The 23,891-nt window shown below is 41.0% G+C and overlaps 1 protein-coding gene across 3 annotated transcripts in view; it reads right to left on the bottom strand.

Annotated features, from left to right (window-relative positions):
• The window catches only part of DOK5 (docking protein 5), a 156,581-nt gene that overhangs the window by 79,874 nt on the left and 52,816 nt on the right, over window positions 1-23,891 (bottom strand). For all 3 annotated transcript variants that reach the window (XM_047746338.1, XM_047746335.1, XM_047746336.1), the window contains exon 2: window positions 7,210-7,317. In XM_047746338.1, coding sequence (XP_047602294.1) covers window positions 7,210-7,317 — 108 coding nt within the window. The remainder of the gene's footprint in view (window positions 1-7,209; window positions 7,318-23,891) is intronic.

The raw sequence follows: 23,891 nt of genomic DNA, 5'->3' as shown, positions 1-23,891 counted from the left end.
CAAGATGGCTAATGTCCATTTCCTAATCAAAAGGAAAGAAAAAGAAATGAAGGAAATATCACTTTCCCTGATTACACTCGGGCCAGGATTTAGTCATTTGGTCATACCTCACTACATAGGGGTCTTTTCCTTGGGTAGCCTTGTGTCCAGCTAAAAATCAGCTGCCCATCACCAAGGAAGAAAGGGTATGATTAAGGGGTCAGCACCAACCAGACAGAATCTGCCACCAGCATGAAAACAAATCACTGCTTTCAATATGACCAGTGCATCCAGGCAGAAGGTGCCCAGAAGACAGGCTACCTTTGGGTGGGTCAGGAAGAGTCACGGGGACATAAAGACATAGTAGAGACTCTGAAGGATTGATTAATGTCTGCCACATGGACCACGGAAGGAAGGGTATCTGATCAACAGCAGGAGTGTGAGCAAACATGGTGATGGACTAGACAAGAGAGGGAGTAAGGAAGAGGGTGAATCTAGGTGAATCTGGTGCCTTACACTGAGGCATGGAACTAGAGAAAGGGACCAAGCTCAGGTAGGAAAGATAGTTCATTCAATTTTGAACATATTTCAGGAGCCTCTGGCATAATGGTGCAGACTTTTACGTCCTTGAGTACTTAAAACAGGAAGATGTAGTTTGGATACCATAGTTAACCCCTTCTATCCATTCTACCTTTACCTAAGAAATGTGAGTATGGAAGCATTTACTATCTTGGGAAAGCTTCCAAGTAATAACCTACAATTTAATCTGTGGGGATGTGAAGAGGCATGCCCTCAATGGCCCAAGTGAAGGCAGCTTCTAGAACAGGGTCTGGTAGGTAGTTTCTTGCACAAAGAGGGAATGACTCCAAAGCTGTTGAGTGAATATCGAAAAAAGATGCTTTGATATATGGTAAGATTTTGAAAAGATCTATTATAGACAGCTCCATCACAAGAGGGAAAGTTTTAGAAGAGAGAGAAGCCAAGTAAACAAGAACGAGTCATTAGTACAGAAAACATTAACCCTGACCCAGACAAACAGACAAAAGTGATAAGCTGGTGGAAATTTCAGAGAAATAATTTTTAAGATGTTAACTTACTGTGAAGAACCTGGAACCCTACTTTTGCATAAACCAAGAATAAGGTCTGACGATGGGTTGGGGAGCTGGAAAGTGACCTGCTCACTTAAGAAGGACAGAATGACAGAACACATTACTCTGACAAAAATAATAACGGTGATTACTCTTCGCAGTGAGAACGTCTCTCATTTTTCTGATACATTCATGAGCATGTACTCATTTGATACATAAGTTAATGCTGTGATTTCAGTAGAGTAGGAATGACCATGCCCAGATGCTCACTGTTGAAATAATAACAGGCCAAGTGGACAGATAATAAACAAGGTGACATACATATCCACAACTGTGTTCCTCAGAATTAAATGTCTTTGTTTCATGGAACACACGATATAAAAAAAGGGAGCTCCATGGCCCCGTTACTGTGGAAATGATGACTCAAAGTTACTCAGGTGTCCAGATTCTAAGCTTCCTTAGAGCCTCTGATAAGCTACGGTGGATTATGACTCTCAAGAATGGATGGAAATGTTGCAGTCCCCAAACTTCTTTGGCCACAGAACCCTCGTCCTCCTGGAACCCTCCTCTTTCACAGTCTCTGGCATACATTTTGGGAAACACTCTATTAGATGATCAGTTAGAACTGTCCTTCTGGCCCAAAGTGAACTGAATCCTGCAAGCTCAGCCATGTGTGATGATGGAGAAACCATGACGGGACTTGTCATGGAGGTGTTAAATTAATTAAAAAAGGAGACCATTAGACCAATGTGGCTCTCATGCCCTGAGAGCCTATGGGAGAAAACCAAATCCTGAGCCTATAAATGCCTCAAGGTTATGATGTCCAAATGCTAAGGACAACCAACCAATCACAGATAACTAGGCTTTAAGCTACAGCCAATCAATAACTGCCTTACTTTGCTTCCTCCTTTTCACTATGAAAGACCCTCCCCAACTCCTCTAGGTGGGGGACTCCTACCACATCCAGTTTGGTGCTGCACAATTTGAATCAATTTTTGCTCAGGTAAACTCTTAAAATGTTTAATATGCCTCAGCTTATCATTTAACAGAGATCACCCTTACACACAAGTGAAGCAACAACATATGAAACAACAGTCATATGTGTCTGGTGGCAAAGCCAGGATTAGAAAGCAGGTTTCCCAAATCTGGGTCTGGCATAGGTCCCACCCCACCATTTGGCTTGGTCTCAAAAACAGTAGACAGTCTTCCTTCCACTTAGATGGCCTCCCAGTTGTCACTCGTCTTGAAAAAGTAAAATTATTCATAGAAACGCTCAACCTTTTCTGGTTGAGTTGAGCAACTTTGATTTCCTGAATGAAAACAGTGAACTTGCCTTTAACAAGAAGGTAGGAAAGCATATTTAAAGTCACTGGAGTATTAATATTGTTGCAATTACAGTTAATCAATTTCACAGCCATCTTTGACAGCTGTGGTGCTTGAGGGTAATGTCACAGAAGAGGTAAAGAAATGAAAAATGAATTGCTCTGTATGTGCATTATTTATGTATTTATTTTCTAATTTTTTTTCATGAGCTCCTCCTTAGCTACATTTTCAGTGAGGAAGGCACCAAATTTTAAAATTCCGCAGTCAATTTCCTGTTTTATAACTTCTACTAGAAATCGGATATGCAAAAAAGTATCATTTTTCTTAAAGTTTTTTTTTTAAGATTTTATTTATTTGATAGAGCGCGCGCGCGCGAGAGAGAGAGAGCACAAGCAGGGGGAGGGGCAGAGGGAGAAGCAGGCTCCCCGCCGAGCAAGGAACCCTGGGACTCCATCCCAGGATGCTGGGACCATGACCTGAGCCGAAGGCAGACACTTAATAGACTGAGCCACCCAGGTATCACAGCATTTTTTTTTTTTCTTAATAATATCTCGAAGAATGAAATGAAGGAGGTGCTATGGTCTCATAAATGCTACAGTTTTCCTCCAGGAGGATTGTGGCTACATATGCCACACCAGCTCTGTACGGATCAAATAGCATAATGGACAGCTCCTCATTTCTTTCAGAAATTGCTTTATTTATAGGCAAATAAATTCAGAAATCTGGTCACAGCATGTTACTTATAACCTCAGTATTTTATTATCAAGATTCATAAATTACACAGCATTTAGATAAAAAATGCATATTGCAGAGTTATTCTTGCTTTTTATATGCCCCAAGAGATTAATACTAAATGTATCAGATCTGAGAGAGTAAGGAGGATGAATGGCTACAGGAACTCATCAAGGGTTTGGAGGCTTAATGTAGATAATTCTTCCATTCTAATGCTTTGAACTTTGGTTAATGATTATTATAGATGAAAGAGACTGTGGCTTACCACAGTCCCCAAAGATTTACATATTAAATTCCAAAACCAGCAGGTAGAAGTCTGAAGTAGGACAAGTTTGTCCTCAATCTTCCCTTACCTTGGTTCACATTCAGAGGGGATCATTACAATCCACTTTGGTTTTACTTTTGAGTCTGTCCTCCCAAAACTTCCCAACCCTGGCTTTTTCTGCCCCCATCACATCTACCCCATATCCCTCAAACCAAGTATTCCTTTTCCTGGCTTCAGGTGTCTCAAGTACAGACTTCTTTTGGTAAGCTAAATAAAAATATGACACAAAGCCATTTGCATGTACTCTATCTCATCTATTGATGACATTCATTGCTTTTCAACCAATAGTTTAAAATATGTCTATTATGTATTAGGCAATGATCACTAAATAGTGAGCCATGCCTCTCCCCCACTCCCCCACCAAACAAACACCCACAAAATCTGCTCTTGTAGACCTTATTTTATGGTGGTCGTGTAGGGAGGACAGTAAGAAACAGCCAAACAAACGTACATGTAGGGATAAGTGCTGAAGAGAAAAACAGAATAGGAGGGTGTGCCAAAGGATTCTATTTTAAACAAAAGATCAAGGAACAGCCTCTCTTAGAGGAGAAATTTGAGCAACGACCTGAACACCACAGGGAAATGAGCTACATGAATATCTGTGGGGAGAGCATCCCAGAAAAGGAAAACACCACGCACACAATGCTCTCAGGAAAGCAAAGAGCCCAGGGTGCCTGGAGCAGAGTAAAGTAGGATGGGAGGACTGAGCAGACAAGGTAAAACGGGGGACAAGGGGTCAAATCATGTGACCGTGTAGGCCATTACAAAAAGGACTTGGCTGAGGGTTTTACATGGAGGACCATGATGTGATGAGTGTTTTAAATACACTGTGGAGGGCCAGCCATCAGGCAGCCCAGTGGCTTGGACCACAGTGGTAGCAAAAGAGGTTGTGAGAGTGTCTGGAGCCTCTCTTCATGTTGAACACGGAGCCAAGACCACTTGCTGGCGGACTGGATTTGGGGGGTTCCTATAAAGTATTCCTCACTTATCTTTTTTCTCCTCGTAGGTATGGAAAGGTCTGTAAACAAAGCACAGCCTATTTCTTTATTTTTCTGTATTCGCTATAGAGGATTGTGAGGAATCAGGGATTTCTGTGCTCTACTTGGAACTCTACCAAAACGAGAAAGGACTGATCAACATTAGTGGTCACACACAATGACTAGACAAGTCAAGGGTATAATGGTGTCTTAGTCCATCGGAGCTGTTGTAATAAATTACCACAGATTGGATGGCTTATAAACAACAGAAATTTGTTTCTCACAGTTCTGGAGCTGGGGAAGCCCAGGGCAGAGGCACTGGCAAATTCAGTGTTTGGTGAGGCCCCATTTCCTGGTTCACAGATGGCTATGTCCTCACGTGGAGGAAGGAAGGAGGGAGTTCCCTGGGCTCTCTCCTATAAGAGCACTAATTCCAGTCATGACGACTCCATCCTCACGTCCTGACCACATCCCAAAGGCCCCATCTCCAAATGTCATCCCACTGGGGGTTGGGTTTCAACACATGAATTTTGGGGTGACACAAACATGCCATCATGTGGTAACAGATGGTGAACTGTAAAGTTACAGCCTGCTGAGGTTCTCAAGAGAGAGCTGATGCGGAACCACAACTTCTGGCCACCTAGGAGATGAAGCCTTTAGATGACCTTGTTAATTATAATGAGAAGGAAATAAAGAACAATGAAGAAAACAGTCAATTAGGGGCACCTGGGTGGCTCAGTGGGTTAAGCCGCTGCCTTCGGCTCAGGTCATGATCTCAGGGTCCTGGGATCGAGTCCCGCATCGGGTTCTCTGCTCGGCAGAGATCCTGCTTCCCTCTCTCTCTCCCTGCCTGCCTCTCCATCTACTTGTGATCTCTCTCTGTCAAAGAAAGAAAGAAAGAAAGAAAGAAAGAAAGAAAGAAAGAAAGAAAGAAAGAAAGAAAGAAAGAAATAGAAAACAGTCAATTAGTAGGAAATCTGGTCCCCAGGATTTGATGGACCTGAGAGGTGGAGGGAAGGAATGGAGATCATTTAAGGAACAGAAACCTGGAGAAGGCTCTCCTTCTGTCCTAGAGATAATCCAAATACCCCTGGGGCATTCTGAGCTCCCTTATAAGGCAAGGCCTCTCAAGTAAATATGAAGCAAGCCATTCCCATATCATTGTTCACCACCTTATTATTAGCAAAGATACTGGGTACGTGTGGGATAACTGGGACATAATACACCTGGTCCAAAATGTCTGGACACCAGGAGTTTCAGGTGTTACAGAAATACTGAGACTGGCTCAAGGTTATTTGCAAGGGTTCAATGGTGTGCTCTCACTGGCTTCCTGGATCACGGCTCCTATGTAATAGATTTGCAACCCAACAACTCTTGCCTGAGGACAAACACCCTTATCTGAATAGTGTAAATGCATAGCACAGGGAAGAGAAATGATGGAGGAAATTCTAGACTCCTAAAGAGGTTTCCTTTGGTTCCTTCTCCCTTACGTTAATGGTAGGCTGGGAAGGAAGCTGACCTTGGAATATGAAACTTCATTATGAGATGGTGAGGAAAGAGCTCACATGGAAGATATAATTCTTAACTCCCTTCCCTACTTATCTCAGAAGTCTTGCTGACCGCTTTTTTTTCCCCTTATGTATGTATAGATGTGCCTATAAAGCATGGCATATGCTTTATTTCTCTGAATTGCAAAGGAATACAGCTTGCCCTACTGCTTTTCATTATTGGATAAACCAAGGTGTCAACAACAGCCCCTTAATAAGAAGTCATAAAGTTGCCACCTGTGGAGAATTTGCATAAAAAGGAAAGATTATTCACTTTCCATCACCGAGCCAAATTTCTGTGCTAAGGAATCTACTGGTTTCACATAAAATTTTAAACGGCAGGTAGCCCCACTCCTGACAAAATCTCATCAAATAAGGATCAGAATCTCATCAAATAAGGATCAGAATCTCAAGACTGAAAACTGAAACAATTAAAATGTTCTGTCCTAAAAGTAAACATAATTCCTTCATAGACAAGGGCAGTGTTTTCCCAAAATGGAAAACAGCACCTTGGGGGGAAAAGAGGTTAAACCATGCATTTTTATAAATTTTCATGAAAAGAGAAAAGACACAGGCTGCCCATTAACAAGGGCCATGAAAAACATCGCCCTGTAGAGAGAAAGACATAGTTAATTTGTAAATCCAAGTATGTCTTGTGTTTTCCCTCATTTTCTACTCCCAGAGGATGTATTTTAATACACAGTTACTATTTTTAGCGAGGAAAGCTGACGACCATTGTTCAAATTGCAAGACTGAATGAAATTTAGTCATCAAGCTTAAAAAAAATAAACTAATGAGCAGAACTTCCTGCTCCTTCACCATTCATCTGTTTTCTAGGTTCTTCCCCTCATGCTCACCCCACATTTCAAGCATTAAATGAGGATCTAATCTGTTTCAGGCACTAGATGTGCTTGATACATGGAGACTTAATCTTTACTGTGAGGGGGATTCAATGGTGGAGTTGGGTTTACTACACAAATTGAAAATTCAAAAAGAACATGGTGATTTCTACACTACACATTGGAAAAACAACACAAATAGTAGGAATTCAGAAGAGTAACTTTACAGTGGTCCATTATCTTAAACAATTAACAAATAGTAATTTAGAGATGTTTTGTCCTTGGACAAAGTATTATTTGTACTTCTGGTAAATGATCCAGACAAGTTTTCAGATTCAATGAACTCGGGTTACCTATTTGTGAACAGATCTCTAGAAAGCCACAACAATCAAGTTTTACCTTATGATAACACCTAAAATATGCAGCACGTTCATCAGAAAATTTCTCCAGTCTTTTCGGACCTTTGCTTGAAGCTTTCTTGAATACTAGCCAGCATCGCTGATATATCTGGGAAGAAATACAAAGACAGAGTTCAGCATCACCGAGTCAGATATTACTGGCATTTGCATATAAATGTTTTCTTTTTGAGGTTTTCACCTGTAAAGTGTGCATAATCCATAAGCCTGAGGCTACCTTGGGAAAATAAAATTTTAAACCCCAAAATTGTTTCCACAACAGGCATATTATGTCATTCAAGAACTGGAATCCAATCAAAATGAATATTTGAAGGCAAATTTCTTAACATTTCAATAACAGTATGAGTAGCAACATTTCAGAAAATGTCCCAGAGACAAAAAGCCCATATTAGCACAAATAATATAGGCATTCATGGTACATGCTCTTATTTCAAATGCAATTAAATATGGAAACCATGGGCCCAATATATGCTGAAGACTTCATTGTCAGCCCTAGAAAGAGACGGCCCCTACGTGTCATATGACATCCCTCATAACTGAGGTTGGACAGTTGGACCAGACACTAGACTAGCTAAAGACTGATCAACACCAACCAGATTCTCCCTCAGAACGCCCCACCCAGATACTCAGATTACTGAGGCACAGGCTGATTTGAGAGGTCAACCCTAGTAGGTTATAAACAGAGGTTGGTGACCATATTGAATCATGTGCCTAATAGTTAGGCAGTGGAACCTGGTACAAAGAACTAGACAACTTCTCCTCCAGGCAGAAGAGACATTCTAGTTCTTTGTAATCTTTCTGTTGCTGACTTCTTCCGGTTTTCTTAGAAATCATCTGCATCCCTTGCAACCCACCACCATCAACATCACTCTTAACTGAGTGAGGCTGAATGGAGTTCTGATCCCAGCAACCAAAGCTACCTTGATTGGAATAACCAATATAGACTAAATTAGACACTAAAATATTAATCATACCAAAGAGAGGAAAGTGCAAAGAGCTAGTGAGTAAATGAAAAACAATGTTCTCCATAAACAAAATAAAATGAGATGGTTTAACCCAAAATTTAATAAGGATGTACATTAATGATAATATTCACAGATAGCAGAGATCTGAGTGGCACTCTTAAATTCTGCTGGCGACCTCTAACGGCCACTTGACAACAAATATGAAGAGAAAAAGAATTTATCCTAATGAAAAAGCCCAAATGCAGCCCAAAATTGACAGAGGAATTCTTAATTCAAGTGCAGACATGTGCGTAAGTATCCAATCACAATTATCTCCCTAATCCTTAAATCACCTTCTAAGTACCATGTTTATGTGGCTTTGTATAGTCAATCCATAAATAAATTTTATGCACTATAAAGCTTAAGAACCTCTGAGCTACTAAGAAGAAACAAAAAGTCCACATAAAACATTTGGCCATTCAAACCATACTCAATTTAAATGCCTTCTACAACTTTATTAGTAACTGGCAGGTGGATGAGGAATTCAGATTTGCTACTACTTGTCTGCAATGCTGAACAGATTCTGTTTTTTCTCTTTTCACTCAGTAAACTAAACATTCATTAATCATTTTCTTTGGGGTGGTAAAATGAACATGAACTCCACTCCACGTTGAAGTTTTGCTCTGAATACAGAGGGTAAGACATATGCCTCATCCTTTTGAATGTATAATTCTATTATTATTTAAATAATAATAAATAGAAACTACTAAAGCCTCAAATAATAAGGAAGGACCAAGTTAATGACAGACTTCTATTACACAAGTAAGTATGTGGTACAAATATATATAATACAATATAGATGTACGCATCTGTAAGATAATATAGGTAGTCATTGCATTAAAAATGTATTAGTACGAATAGTACACACAATACACATAGGAAATTATACTACACCAATAATACGTATGTTAACATTTCTATAGGATACCACAGGTATATCACTTGAAATAAATTTCAGAAGGAATTTCTAATGACATGAGAAAGAGAGCATTTTTTGTTTATTTTTGTTTTGTTTAACAAAAATTGATACTGTAAGCTAAATGAAAGAGAACTATTATTTCTTAAATATCCAGAGGTACCAGTAAAACAGTACAATTAAAATCGATTTTATTGGCTTTCATCTCACATATTTATTGAACTTACAAGATATATAAAAGCACGGAGATGGAAACAGAAAAGTAATTCAACAGAGAAAGGGTAACCTTTCAAACAAATGGCACTGGAATAATTGAATATCTGTAGGGAAAAAGTCAAATAAACAAAAAAGCATAACAAACAAACACCTTCACCTAAAATATTCATTTTAAATTCAAAATAGACTTAAATATAAAACAAAACTATATGACTTTAGGGAAGGAAAAAAAAAAGACCATGTTTGGGATCATGGTCTGGACAAAGAATTCTTAGGCTTCACACCAAAAGCATAATCCATAAAAGAGAAACTTGCCAAACTGTACCTTCTCAAAACTTAAACTTTTTGTTTTGTGAAAAACCCTATTAGGAGGATGAAAAGACAAGTTACAGACTGGGGAGAAATGATTGCAAACCATGAATCTGACAAAGGATTAGTATCTGGATACATAAAGAACTCCTAATACTCAACATAAAGGGTCAAACAAACCAATGACAAAATGGAAGGAAGAAAAAAACCAAACAAACAAAATGAACACACATTTCACCAAAGAGGATGCACAGATGAAGAAGAAGCACAGAAAAAATGTTCAACATTATTAGCCACCAGGTAAATGTAAATTAAAATTGCAAGGAAATATTACTACATATCTATCAGATTGGCTGAAAAAAAAAATAATACCACCACCAAAAGCTGAAAAGGATGCAGAGAAACTGGGTCTCTTACACTTTGCTGGTCAGAATGTAGAATGGTACAGGAACTCTGAAACACAGCTGGGCAGTTTCTTTAAAAACTAAACAAGCAACATATGACCCACAGTTGCTTTCTTAGGTATCTATCCCAGAGAAATGTGAATATCCCGCCCCCCCACACACACATACACACACACACACAATCTGAACATACACATTCACAGCACCTTGATCTGGATCAGCACAAAACTGGAAACACTCACATGTTCTTCAGTGGACTAAGGTGGTACATCCGTATCATGGAATACTACTTAGCTACAAAAACAACTGAACTATCAATACTGCAACAGTTCGAATGAGTTTTCAGATAATTATGCTGAGTGGGATGGAGGGGAAAGACAAACCTAAAAGGATACATACTATATTGACCCCATTTATAGCATTCGTGAAATGACAACATTACAGAAATGGAGAACAGATCCATGATTGTCGGGGGTTAGGGATGGGAAGCGGATTTATCGACAAAAGGGGACCAAGACAAATCCTTGCAGCAAGAGAACTATCTTGTGTCTTGACTGTATTAATGTCGATATCTTGGTTATCATGTTGCATTATGGTTTTGAAGACGTTATCACACGGAAACTGGGTAAAGGGTACAGGATTTGCATAGTATTTCTTACAACTGAATATAAATCTACAACTATTTCAAAATAAAATACTTAAAATATTTACATGGAGAGTTGTAGACATAATTAAGCAAAATCTTAGAATTACAGCCTAATTTAATAACTGTTCTATACCAGTGCTCCTCCTGTTGCTGTCAGACCACAGTCTAATTAAACAGTAGACTAAGGAACTTTAAGAAGCCAAGTTGTGAGAGCCACTGATAAAAGTTCAAACATAAACTCATTCTCAGGATAGTGAACCCACCATGAAAATTAACATTTCCAGTCCTGTGGCTGACACAAAGAAGTCTTACCAACATCTCACTCCATGTCTGAATAATGGAGGAGACAACTGTCTCCCTGAAAATTTGATCACCGCCAGAGGACTGTAATTACAGCAGGAGTAACTGTCACTCTGTTCCCATAAGGAGTGCAGAAAATAGGCTGTCATTGTACTACTGGCCACCCCTTTCTCTTGTGCATGCTTCAGAAAGTGTTTTAGAAATTGAGCATGCTAAAGGTACGCATAAATATATCCACTGTAGCAAAACATTATTTCCACTTTGGAAGATGATTTACATTTCCTAATTATGCCTCAACTTTCGGACTCACTCTTGAATGATACCATTTCTAACTTCCTTTTATACTTGTTCATTTTCTCCACAATCAAACCAGTCTCTTCCTGGCTTATGTCCAAAGGCTGCTGAATGCAAGCTAAAGGCTCCTCGAATTCAGCACGCCCAATAAGGCCCACCTTTGATCCATCTGTAGTGGGCTTGGGGGATCTTTTTCATTTTTCGTTTTTCTTCTGTTTTATTAAGTAGTAAGGGCAAAAGTGCAATGTTACAAACAACTGCAAAAATACTATTATATAAATTCACATGCACCTACTGGCAGGGAAGTCATGGTGGAATAGATTACGTCATGTTGGTTCATCAGAAAAGAAGGAAAAACCAAAATCTGGCTTATGAAAAGGCAGCTCAGGATGTCTGTAACATACAAACACATGGTACAAAAATAATGCAAAAGTTGGGAGCCATCGTGCCCTCAAGGCCATTCCTCATTCTGCCAGACATCACGCATCAGTGATTCTCAGCGCTGGTCCAGCATCACTCAAGATAATTGTTAATTGTGTAGATTCCTAGAGATTAGCCAAGGTCTACTGACTCAGAACCTCCTGGGGTGGGGTCAGACAAATTTGCTCTTTAACACGTTCCCCAGGTGTTTTGTTTGTAATTTGCAAACCCGGGCCATAAATATTCATAAAGATGCACAAAACACAGTGCTTCCCTCTTGGGACTGCCAACAAAGAGTTCACCAACAAATGCTCCACAAGGAGGGCCTCTGAGTTGTGTGCTGTCCCTCAAGGGGCACACAGAGGCCTTTGAAGTCAAGCAGCGTGAGATGCTGTCATGAGCTGAAGAGAGATAAAGAAGCAGAAATAAATCTGTTGAGCTCCAAGGAACTCACAACTTCACCTTTGGACACTCTCTGTCCTAAGAATTCTCGGAGAGCCACCGAGTACCTGAGGATTAAAATCTTACCCTAAATATCTCAGTACGCTTCCATGGGAATGAAACAGGACTCCCTGAACATGGTCACGTGGGACTCGCTGGAGTAACAGACCTTGTTAAAAAGATGACAACTCGAGAACAATCCCACTCAAGAGTTTACAGCAGTTTTTTTTTATCTCCTTAAAATTAATTCATTCAACCATCTCCTTCGTATTTTATATACTACATCGACTTACCATCTGTAGCACTTTTTAGCTAATGCTTTTCTGTCAATTGATGGAACTAAATTTTTTTTCTATTTAAAAGAGGAAATTTTTATCCCAAGGATAACAGCTAAGTGTAGTTCTCGCTAAACATAAAGAATAGATGATTCTAATGATAAAAATACTGTTAGAGAATTTGATGGTCGAATACATTTCATCTTGAAATAGCTCACCTCCCGCGCATCAAGGTTCTACAATCTCAGGGCTAGTGATATTTCAGGCAAGTTATTTTTTTCGTAGAGTGATGGGGGTGGCGTGTCCTGCGCATTGCGGGAAGTTTAGTAGCATCTCGGGCCTTTGCCAACTGAAGGCCAGCAGCGCACTCCTCCTACCCAGCTGACAACCAGAATTATCTCCAGACACTGCCAAGGGTCCCCGGGCGGAACAAGTCAGAACCACTCCCAGAGACAAGTGTACGCCGACTGGAGATTGCACATTTGAAAAATATGAGGCTTTGTGAATATCTTCAAAGTCCCGGATTTGGACAAGTTAATCTGTGTGAGCCACTGCTGAAGCTAAAAAGATAAGCACATCACACAGCTCTGACAACCTGGGTGGAGAGACACCAGATTTAGCAGTTACACGACAATTTCCTTCAGTGTGCACTTGCTAGTTATTGGTAGTGGCCTTATTACATCTATTTTCAGCCTTAAATTGTCACCAAACCCTATATGATTTGTACTGTTTTTTCCATTGTCTTTCTTGAAAATTGGATACCCTTAATAATTGCTTATCTCTGGTTTCAAATCACTGACACTCTGACTAGCTTCTTCTCCTAACAAAGAACAGTCTGGTAAATTCACCAAGACTCTCAGGGCCAACAAAGCAACCGAAACAAATAAGAATTTGTTTTGAGTTCCCAATTTTATTAGCAGTTCGTGACAATGGTTGAACAACAGAGGCCCAAATAAAGCTTCGGAGAACGTATGGACAGTCATAAAGGTGACAGAAAACAAATTTTGGTCACAAAATTTCTGTTAATTGGAAATGATATACACCTCCATGTATACTGAAGAAAAAATCAGAAAGCCTATGTGAGATGTGACCACTTAGGTATGGATGGTCCATTACAAGTGGCAACAAACTATCCATTAAGGGCCAGAGGGTAAATGTTTCAGTCTTTGATGATCATAGGTCTTTGTTGGAGCTACTGAACTCTACAGTTGTAGCAAAAGGTAGCCAGAGAGTAAGTAGAAATGATGGTGTGGTTCTCTTCCAATAAAACTTTATTTTAAAAAAAATCAGGAAGCAGGCCATGCTGCTTGCCAACCTCTGGTCTGTGGCCGTATTTCTCAACTGTTGAAGCTCAAGTGACTTTTTCATGAAGCTAAAAATTCTTTTGTTCCTCAAGAGAAAATGAGGAGGGAACCCAGCCCAGGTGAGAATCCCTAAATACTCTCCATCTCCCCACAAGCCCAAATTTTACTTACATAAAATTATATTACTCATGTGGACATGATGCTTTTTCTACGCCTTCCACCACCCTTCTGAGTCCTGTCCACTGTCTGGGATTTACCCCTTGGCAATCAATTCGGATGCTGTCCTGAAGAGAGCTCTGCCATGCACCGACATAGCATCCCCTCTTAGCCTTCAGATATAGTTAGCTTTTGATCATTATCTTTTTTTGTGAAGTCAAGGTGCACTCTGGGAGAAAAGGTAGATTTTCCATTTTGCCAACATCCCCTCTCTCTAATCAGGTGGGCTCTTCTGAAAGCCTTCTCCGCAACTGTGAAGATACACCCTCAGCCACACACTGCTAAATTAACCTCCCTGCTCACGGGCTAACATTATTTTTACCTCCTCTCCAAAACAAACCAAATGCTCTTCTCATCCAGGATCTTAATATCAACACGTAGCACCCGCAGAACCTTCCCACTGCAGAGTGCGGAGCCCTTTTTGTGCGTTCTCTTCTTTCAGTTAATCCCCTCCACTCCAGCCCTGGGAAGCAGGTACCCCACTGTGCCCACTGCATAAGGACAGGGACTCAGGAAGGTTACTCCCTAAGTATTACTTCAGGGCATGAAGGTAGCAGGAAAAAAGCCAGGATTTCACCTTTGGTTTGCCCTGCTCTGAAGAACAAGCGAACCATTACCCCAGCAGTTTCCCAGAAAAGTTGGGACTCCTAGAGAGGCACACACTTATGCCAAGGGTCGAACGGTCTGTACGAAGTTTATTTTCAAGCTTATCCCAATCTAAAAAGAGACATTTCGTTGTAACCATATGCTCTTTCATCTGGACGACGACTTTATAGCTTAGCTATTTCAGAGTGACATTTGCATTGGTAATGTCTCTGGCACCAAGTGTTCATCTCCAGTGATGGTTTTTATTTTATTTCTTTTTACTTTTTTAATTTTTAAAAAAAGATTTTATTTATTTATTGGCAGAGAGAGAGAGAGAGAGAGAGAGAGCAAGCGAGGGAACACAAGCAGGAGAAGTGGGAGAGGGAGAAGCAGCTTCCTGCTGAGCAGGGAGCCCGATGCGGGGCTGGATCCTAGGACTCCAGGATCATGATCTGAGCCAAAAGGCAGCTGCTTAACCAATGAGCCACCCAGGCATCCCTCCAGGGATGGTTTTTAATGGAGTATGTCTGCAACTGGGGTCTTAACATCCTAGGCTAGGACTTGAAGGTATCCTACCATTTGTATGAAGTGTTTGCTTTTAAAAAAATTTCACAATTTAAAATTTTAAAAAATGTTCACAAATTTTAAAAATTAAAAAAAAAAAATTTCTTTTTAATTTCTCTCTTTAAGTGACAAAGTATTCCGTATCCTTGACCGAAGTCCAGAAACCCAAACAGGCAAAAGTATCTCTAACTACATTAGAAGTACCTCCTTTTTTCTTGGCCTTCCTTGCCTTGCTAAACTTCAACCTCTTATTCTCAATTAGTTACGGCTGCTGCTGAGAAACACCCTGACTGGCTGGCTCCCCGCAGGCACATGCAGTCACCGAGCTGGGGCTGACCCACCCCTTCACCAGGAGCGCCCGCCCCTCGGCTTGGGTGCATGACCCAAGGGACCAGCTGCCCACTACAGTCTCGGGCTCCTCCATCACTCCGAGACGGAGCAAATGCCAGTAGCTAAGGATGGCCCAACGGCCACAGAGAATACTGCCCAACGATGCGATCCAAAGACGAGGCAGGAAGGAGCCCAGCAGATAACCCCCACTCTGTCCTGTCTGCCAGGGTCTGCAAAATTCTCCTTCCACACTGTGAGAGCTTTGGCCTGGATGATCTCTGAAACCAAGGGTGGTTACAACTTTCTGGTTCTACAAACGACCATCTTTGTGGGATTTCAGAACATGATAGATGAAGCGTATACAAGGATTTCTTCTGCACCCTGGAATGGTAACTTGTAGGCTGTGACCAAGCCACTCCCTAAAATAATGAACCGGTTCAGAATTACGTATTTCATGAAGGGGAAAAAAATGTTAATGAGTAAACAACATGATCCCATGTCTATCATTTACCTATACCTTTACTTGTAAGGAAAGGAATGCTAATTTAGAGAAGATTGCACAGTGGGTAGCAAGGTATATTTTAAATTCACTGCAAAGAAAAAGACAGCAAAAAAAAAAAAAAGAAAAAGACAGCAAGAACAGGATAATTAATCATAAAATAAAACTTGTACAAAGAGGATTAAAAAGCCTTAATAAGCATCCACAGGCAATAAATTAGCTATGTCAGTCCTTTGCTGATGGTGAGGTAAATTAGCACAAACTTTGTAGAGGCAGAATTATGCCTACCCTTTGACCTGGAGATATCACTTCTAGGAACTTCCCCCCTCGGGGAATAATTAAGGAAATATGCAAACATATGGGAATAAGGTTCTTCCACATAAAAACTGGAAATACTCTCAACGTTCCACGGGGGCTGGTTTAATTAATTGTGGCATGTCTGTAAACTGGAAATTGCTATTATTAAAAATGATATTGTCACATAATATTTATACTATAGAGAATGCCATTAGTAAATTATTGAGTTTAATAAGTAGGCTTTTCCTGCTTTTAAACCTGTTTCTACTCCAGTAGAAACTGGAGTAGAAATTGGCATCCCTTTGTTTTTCCTTTTATTTCTTTTCAGTGTTCCAGAATTCATCGTTTATGCACCACACCCTGTGCTCCATGCAATACGCGCCCTCCTTAATACCCACCACCAGGCTCACCTAACCCCCCCACCCACCTCTCCTCCCAAACCCTCAGTTTTTGTTTCTCAAAGTCCACAGTCTCTCATGGTTTGTCTCCCCCTCCAATTTCCCCCAAAGTCCAGTATGCTTTTATTCAGTCCTGTTGCTTAAGATTGTGGGCTATATTTGACCCTTCCCCTCTAGCCCTCATTCAGACAGATACACACACACACACACACACACACACACACACACACACACACTCATACATGCAATTACTGGGGAAAAAATCCATGCTTTTATGGAAAACTGCATTCCTTAGCACATACACTTGTAGGATTATGTGTTTCGGATTCTGTGGGTGCTATTCTGCATCTGAATTGTAGATAGCTCATAGAAATGCAACATAATTCTACACCATGAAAAGGCAAATTCTGTCCCATGAAGCAGAGGTTCAACTCACTTCCTTCCCCCACTGCCAACAAGGCAAGGTTTTGCCTCCTTTCCAACATTCATTTTACTTTGCACATAAATGTGTGGGCTTCTGGGTTACTCTTTGAAGTACTCATAATATTTTGCTTTGTTCTTTCATTTAACTAATGAGCTAAAGCGGGATGTGCAACATGTTCATTCTTTGTGATTTTACCAGCTTCGAATAATCATATTTTAACACAATCCAGCAACCCAAGTCCTGTGTACTTTCCTTCTAGCTAAGCTGGGAACGTCCTTAGCGCTTCGCTGGGGATGGCCACACTGACACACGTCACCATCTCCTGAGGTTCAGAGATCCCCTGCTTCCCTCTGGCTGCATTTCAATCCGTTTCCCACAGGGCATCTGGGGTGATCTTTTAAAAACTTAATCTGAGGGTATCAATCCGTAGCTTAAAGCATTTCTGTGGCTGCCTGTTGCCTCTGGGGTAAAAACCAAAGTCTTAAGATATCCCAGAACCTGCAAGAACTAGCCCCTCCCTACCGTTCTAGCCTTATTTTGCGTCTTTCTTCCTTTTCTATGTTCTTCAGTTGTAAATATGCAGACACGCATAGTTTAGCAATGATCAAACAAGTCATATGTAATTGTTAAAAACTCTCATGGAATCCGTTATCTGCCACAAACGGTTCTCATCACCAAGGGAAACTCTCTGGTTGTCCGTACAAAGCTGGCCAGTGTCAGGAGAGCCAACGCTGAGAGAGGAAAGTTATGCCCCCTTTCCTTCCATCTCCGGTTCCTCTCTGTCCTCCAGATCGACAGGGTGAGAGGGGCTGAGGGGTGAGGAAGATGGAGAGGAAGATGAGGAACAAAAGAACCACCTCAAGAAGCCACAGGCAGTAAGAGTCATTTATTTAGCTTCTATTTTTAACTAGCCTTTTAGGAAAAAAACAAAAACAAAACAAAAAACAAAAATCCACATACTATCCTAAAAAAAAAAAAAGATAGTAGAAAATCTTAGCTACTGTATGGGCATGTCTGGGAGCTGATATCAATCATTAATTCATCAGACAAACATTTCCTGGGCACCTACCCCATGCGGCGCACTGTCAGGCACTGACCAGGGCCACAGCTGTTAAGAAAACAGGGAGAAGTCGCTGTCTTTGCTGGGCTTACAGGTCATCGAGAAGACAGGAAGATGTGTGTGCCTGCATATGAGCATACATTGGCTTTTTTCCTGAATGAGATGAGAAGTGAGCTGAAGCGTTTTGAATGGAAGTAACATAACCTGAAGTATGGTCAACAAACTGGAGGGGTCTGAAGGCAGGAGGAGGGAAACTTTAGGATCTACTGTAATAAGGCTTGAAGAAGAGGATGGGTCCCGGGGCAAGGATGATAGCAAGGAAGGGGTGAGAAGCAGTCAGAATCTGCATCTCATTGGAAGGCAGAACCAGCAAGATTCACCAATGGGACTGGACTGCACATAGGGAGAGGAAGGAGAGACTCAAAGGATGATTCCAAGGTTTTTAGCTCAGGCAAGTAGTATGGAATTCCCAGCAGCTGAGCAAGCCTGCAAGGAGACCAGGTTTTATAAAGATGTTGTAGAATTTGGTGATGGATATAATGAGTCTGCCATGCCTATGAAACAACTAAGTTTATATTAACATTACATTATCAAACATAATGAAGAGGCAGTTACATATACATTGTCTACGTGAGCCTGTATATACAAGATTTTTTTCTATTTTAAAATGAATTAATAGGGGCACCTGGGTGGCTCAGTGGGTTAAAGCCTCTGCCTTCGGCTCAGGTTATGATCCCAGGGTCCTGGGATGGAGCCCCACATCAGGCTCTCTGCTCAGTGGGGAGCCTGCTTCCCTTTCTCTCTCTCTGCCTGCCTCTCTGCCTACTTGTGATCTCTGTCTGTCAAATAAATAAATAAAATCTTTAAAGAAAAAAATAAAATAAAATAAATTAATAATACCATCTTCACCACAGGGCTGCATTTAAAGTGCTTCCGTTACTTGGGGAGCCCTCCAGAGCAGTCAGTAACTCACCCCACCCAGTTAGGGGGTGATCCGCCTGCAAACAAGGACAACACGCATGTTGGTCCCTTCATTTACTCATTAATTTTGTGAATATTTGTTGAGCATCTACTACACAGTAGGCCCTATCCCAACATCGAAGAAATGGCAGTGCACAAAGCAAAGTCCACAAAGCATACCTTCCAGTGTACAGAGACAGATAATTAAGTCTCCCTGACCCTAGAACAATGCCTAGCACACAGTGATAATAACAAGAGACGACATCCGTGGAATGCTGTCATTTGGTTATATGTATTCAACTAAGTATTTGGTGGAGTTAAAAAAGAAATGATCTCACTGTGGCTTCCAAAGTGACTTCCAGAGCAGTCTTTGAGTGATCACCAAACCCACAACACCAAGACTAAGGTCCAGTTTCATAGCCTGGCCCTACACAATTGGACCCCTGCCAACTTGCGGGACCTCATCTTCCACCACTTCCTGTTTCACACATGACACACCAGCCTCCAAAATGTTACATGCCATTCTGACAAAGGATGAGAGAACCTGCCAGAACTTTTTCCCCCATACCGTTCAGGTAGCTGCTTCCTTTTATCCTTTGGGTCTTTGGTGAAATTTCTCTGCCACTTAACTGCTGTTGCACAAAACTCACCACAGAGCTTAGTAGCCGAATACAATAACCATGAATCATTCCTCATGAATATGACGTATGATCTGACCTGGCTTCATTTTTTCATCATAGATGGGCTCACTCACACGTGAGCAGCCAAGTCACAGATTTTCTTGAGTGTGCGAGGCGTGACTCAGCTCTGTCTTACATTGTCTTGGATTCTCCAACAGGTTAGCTGGGGCTTATTCTCCTGGAGCAAGCAGCAGTCTCAGAGAACAAGCAGGACAATGTAGATGCTTCTTATTTTTTAATCTATCTCTTCATTTGGAGATAATCGTAGAATCATATGCAGTGGTAGCAAATACTACAGAGAAATCCTATGTATTTTTAATAAGTTTCCCGTGAAGGTAACATCTTGAGAAATATTAGTACAATATCCCAGCCAGGATGCTGATGCTGACATCTCCTACAAGACTGGAATCTTCCATGTCGCTCTTTTACGGCCATACCTACTTCCTTCCTGCATGACCCCTTCCTTAAGCCCTGGTGACATCTAATCTGTTCTCCATTTCTCTAATTTTTACACTGGAATAATGTTATATTTGGGGCACCTGGGTGGCTCAGTCAGTGAGGCATCTACCTTCAGCTCAGATCATAATCCCAGGGTCTTGAGATCGAGCCCTGCATTGGGCTCCTTGCTCAGCAGAGAGTTTGCTTCTCTCTCTCTCTCTCCCCCCTCTGCTCCTTCCCCCACTCATTCTATCTCTCTCACTCTCTCTCTGTCTCAAATAAATAAAATCTTGAAAAAAAAAAAAAAAAGAATGTTGTATAAATTCAGTCATTCAGGTGCTTTTGGGTTTGGCTTCTCCCAGTCCGAAAACTTCTCTAAAGAGTCATCCAGGTTTTAATTCTCTCTGGTACTGACATGCTATAGTTCTTTTAGCCATTTACTCGTTTGAAGACCAGCTAGGTCATTTCAAGTTTCTGGCTCTTATGAACAAAGCTGCCATAAAAATTCACACACAGACTTTTTCTCTTTTTTTTTTTTTTTTAAAGATTTTATTTATTTATTTGACAGAGAGAGATCACAAGTAGACGGAGAGGCAAGCAGAGAGAGAGAGGAGGAAGCAGGCTCCCTGCCGAGCAGAGAGCCCGATGCAGGACTCGATCCCAGGACCCTGAGATCATGACCTGAGCCGAAGGCAGCGGCTTAACCCACTGAGCCACCCAGGCGCCCCCGCACACAGACTTTTGAGCGAAGAGAAGTCTTCATTTCTTTAGGATAAACTTCATCACCCTTTATGTACTTATACTTCTCTGGCTTATAATTATCTTTTTAAAAAAATTCCGTCTACATACATTGAGAACTATACCAGAGCAGTGTTATAATCTTTGCTTTAATCACAGAATATAATTTAGAACACTTACGAGGGGTGGAGAAGCCTATTGTATTTACCCATATTTTTGCTTATTGGCTTATTTCTTCCTCCCAGATGTTCCACTCTTCTTTCTTTTATCCTTTCCTTTCCATTTAGAAATATTCCTTTAATTATTTCAGAGTGATCTGCTGGGGACAAATTCTCCTAGCCCTCTTTCATCTGAGAATGTCTTGTTTCCCCTTCATTCCTGAAGGACGCTTTGTAGGTGTCAGAATCCTAGTTGATGGTTGTCTACTTCAGCACCTGACAAAGTGCAATTCCTCACATTACTTCCTGTCACACTTTCTTTCTTCAGGACTTTTCTAGTTCCACCTTCTTTCTAGGCTCGGACGGTATGAATGTTAGATCCTCTGTTATGGTCTCACATGTCCCTGAAACTCTGTGAAATTTTCCAGTCCGTTTTCTCTCTGTTGTTCAAATTGGGGGTTTCCTATTGTTCTGTCTTTCCCCTATCACCTCCATTCTGCTGTGGAGCCCATCCACTGAATTTTTTAATTTAATTATCATATTTTCTGTTCTAAAACTTCTACTTGGTTCTCCTTTCAATCTTATTTCTTTTGGAAGAAACTCTTTCTTTACTGAGACAATCTAATTTTTTCATGTGTTTCAAGCATGTTGGTAATTACTCATGGGAGAATTTTTATCACGCTTCCTTAAACATCTTTGCCACATAAATCTAGCATGCCTGTCATCTCGGTGTTGACAGCCACTGCCTGAAGTCTCCTGACTTCTCTTGGTACACCAAATACATTTTGTTATGCAAATGTGGACATATGGAGTGTTACAAGTTTCTGGATCTTCGTTAAACTGTCTATTTTAGCTGGCTTCCTCCAACCCCACTCCAACACGGGAAGAGGTAGGAGGCAGCATGTGCCTCCCTGTTACTATTAGTCAAAATCCAGGTTCCCAACTTGGAATCGTTGAAACCAGAGGCAGCCCTTCCTTAGACCTGAGTTGGGATGAGAGTTCTGAGTCCTCATGTGATCTTCATGCACACTGCACTGGGAGTGGTCTCATTGCTACTGGGTAGTAGTCAAAGTACAGACTCTCCCGTAGGCCTCCTCTGACACCATCCCAGTGGGGAAAGAGATAGGACCTCACTGTAGAAGTCCAGGCTCCCCATGAGGTCTCTACTGATACCACGATGGAGAGAACTAATTATCAACCAATGGGGAAGAAAGTCCTGGCCCCTGACTTGGCCTTCATGGACACCACTTCACAGAGCACCTTGTTACAGATGAAGGGGATCACAATATACTACCCTAAAACATGTCACTTCGGCATAAGATTATTTTGAGCCGAAGGCAACTGAGAAACAGCAGACACAGGAAAAGCTGTCTGTACTACCCCTTTCTGCCTAAGAGAAAGGCATAAATATGCCCTTAAAGGTGACATAAGCCTATATTTTTAGGTGTTTCTGCGTCTTGCGCCAGGAAGACCAGAGATGGCACTGCGATGAATCTGTATATCAAACCTTACTAGCCCTAATATACTATACATTTCCTAATCACCCTCCCACAATTTACCATCCCTGGCAACTCAAATCCCCTTTATCCTTTGTCTAGTCACTTCTCCCCAATTTATCACCCTCTGTTAAAATGGTATGTAAGATGTCAAACCTAACCATTTCTTTGGATTTTTAATTCTTTTCTGTGATGTCCCCATGCATGTAAAAGCATAAATGATATCTGTATGTCTTTTCTCCCATACACCTGTTTTTGTCAGCTTAATTCACAGTGCCCAGGTACAGCAATTAAGAGGGTATAGGAGAAGTTTATACTCTTCTACACATTCTCTCAAGGGTTTAATTCTAGGATCCTTATTCCACCTTCACTGGCGTGGGTTAGAAAGCGGCCACAGTCTATTCTCTGGGGTTTGGCTAATGCAGGGTAGTTACTTTCCAAAAGTTTTCTGTATTGCTGGGGTGCCTCATTTCCTGGCCTTTGGCTAGAGGGGGGAAAAAGGTTTTTTTTGGGGGGTGCCTTTTTTGTCTGTACCTATGGGCATTTCTGGCATACTCACTTCTTTAGCTTTAAGTCTAGCATATACGAGGTAAAAAGAAAACCCAGGAAAGTCAACACTGTGTTGTTCCCCCATCCTAAGTTCCCTACCTTGCCTACCTTCTCTTCACCTTTCAGGTTCTCAGGTTTGATTGACATATAATGGCCAGGGTCTTAGTTGTACTTAACAGGAGAACATGAAAAGGTATGTCTATTCACCTGCCCCAGCGCAGAAGGTAAATGTTTTTTATAGCTTCTGAATAAAATGCTTTTATCAAGCCTCTGCCTATATTAAGTTTGCTAATATTTCATCCCCCATGGTCCAATAAGGCAGACAGGGATAACAAAGTTTCAGAGTGAAAGTCATGGAAGTAATTGAGACCATCAATGTACTCACAATTGACCATGATGTCACCTCTGCAGAGGCAACTTCCCACCTCCCAAATCTACAGTACTCTCCACCCCCACACACGCAAACTTCAAACCAATATCTGAAATTATCTCCCTTGTTGATTTTTCCACTATTTACATGGAATATAGAAAAAAAATTATATTTTATCTTAATTACCTTGAATCCTCAGGACCTAGGAAAGCATGAGGCTCTTATCGCTTTATTTTGAATGACTGAGTGAATAAATAAATGCGCAAATAAACGAGTGGAAAAAAGGCACACTCAGAACTCAAAAGAGATTTCTAGAATTTCGTAATGGATCTGACATTTCCAGACCAACCTTAACACCTTTAAGCAAGAGACAA

The sequence above is a fragment of the Lutra lutra genome, chromosome 9 (genome assembly GCF_902655055.1).
Source record: "Lutra lutra chromosome 9, mLutLut1.2, whole genome shotgun sequence".
Taxonomy (NCBI): domain Eukaryota; kingdom Metazoa; phylum Chordata; class Mammalia; order Carnivora; family Mustelidae; genus Lutra; species Lutra lutra.
The sequence above is the reverse complement of the archived record's forward strand: the minus strand, read 5'-3'. Positions and strand labels throughout refer to the sequence as shown.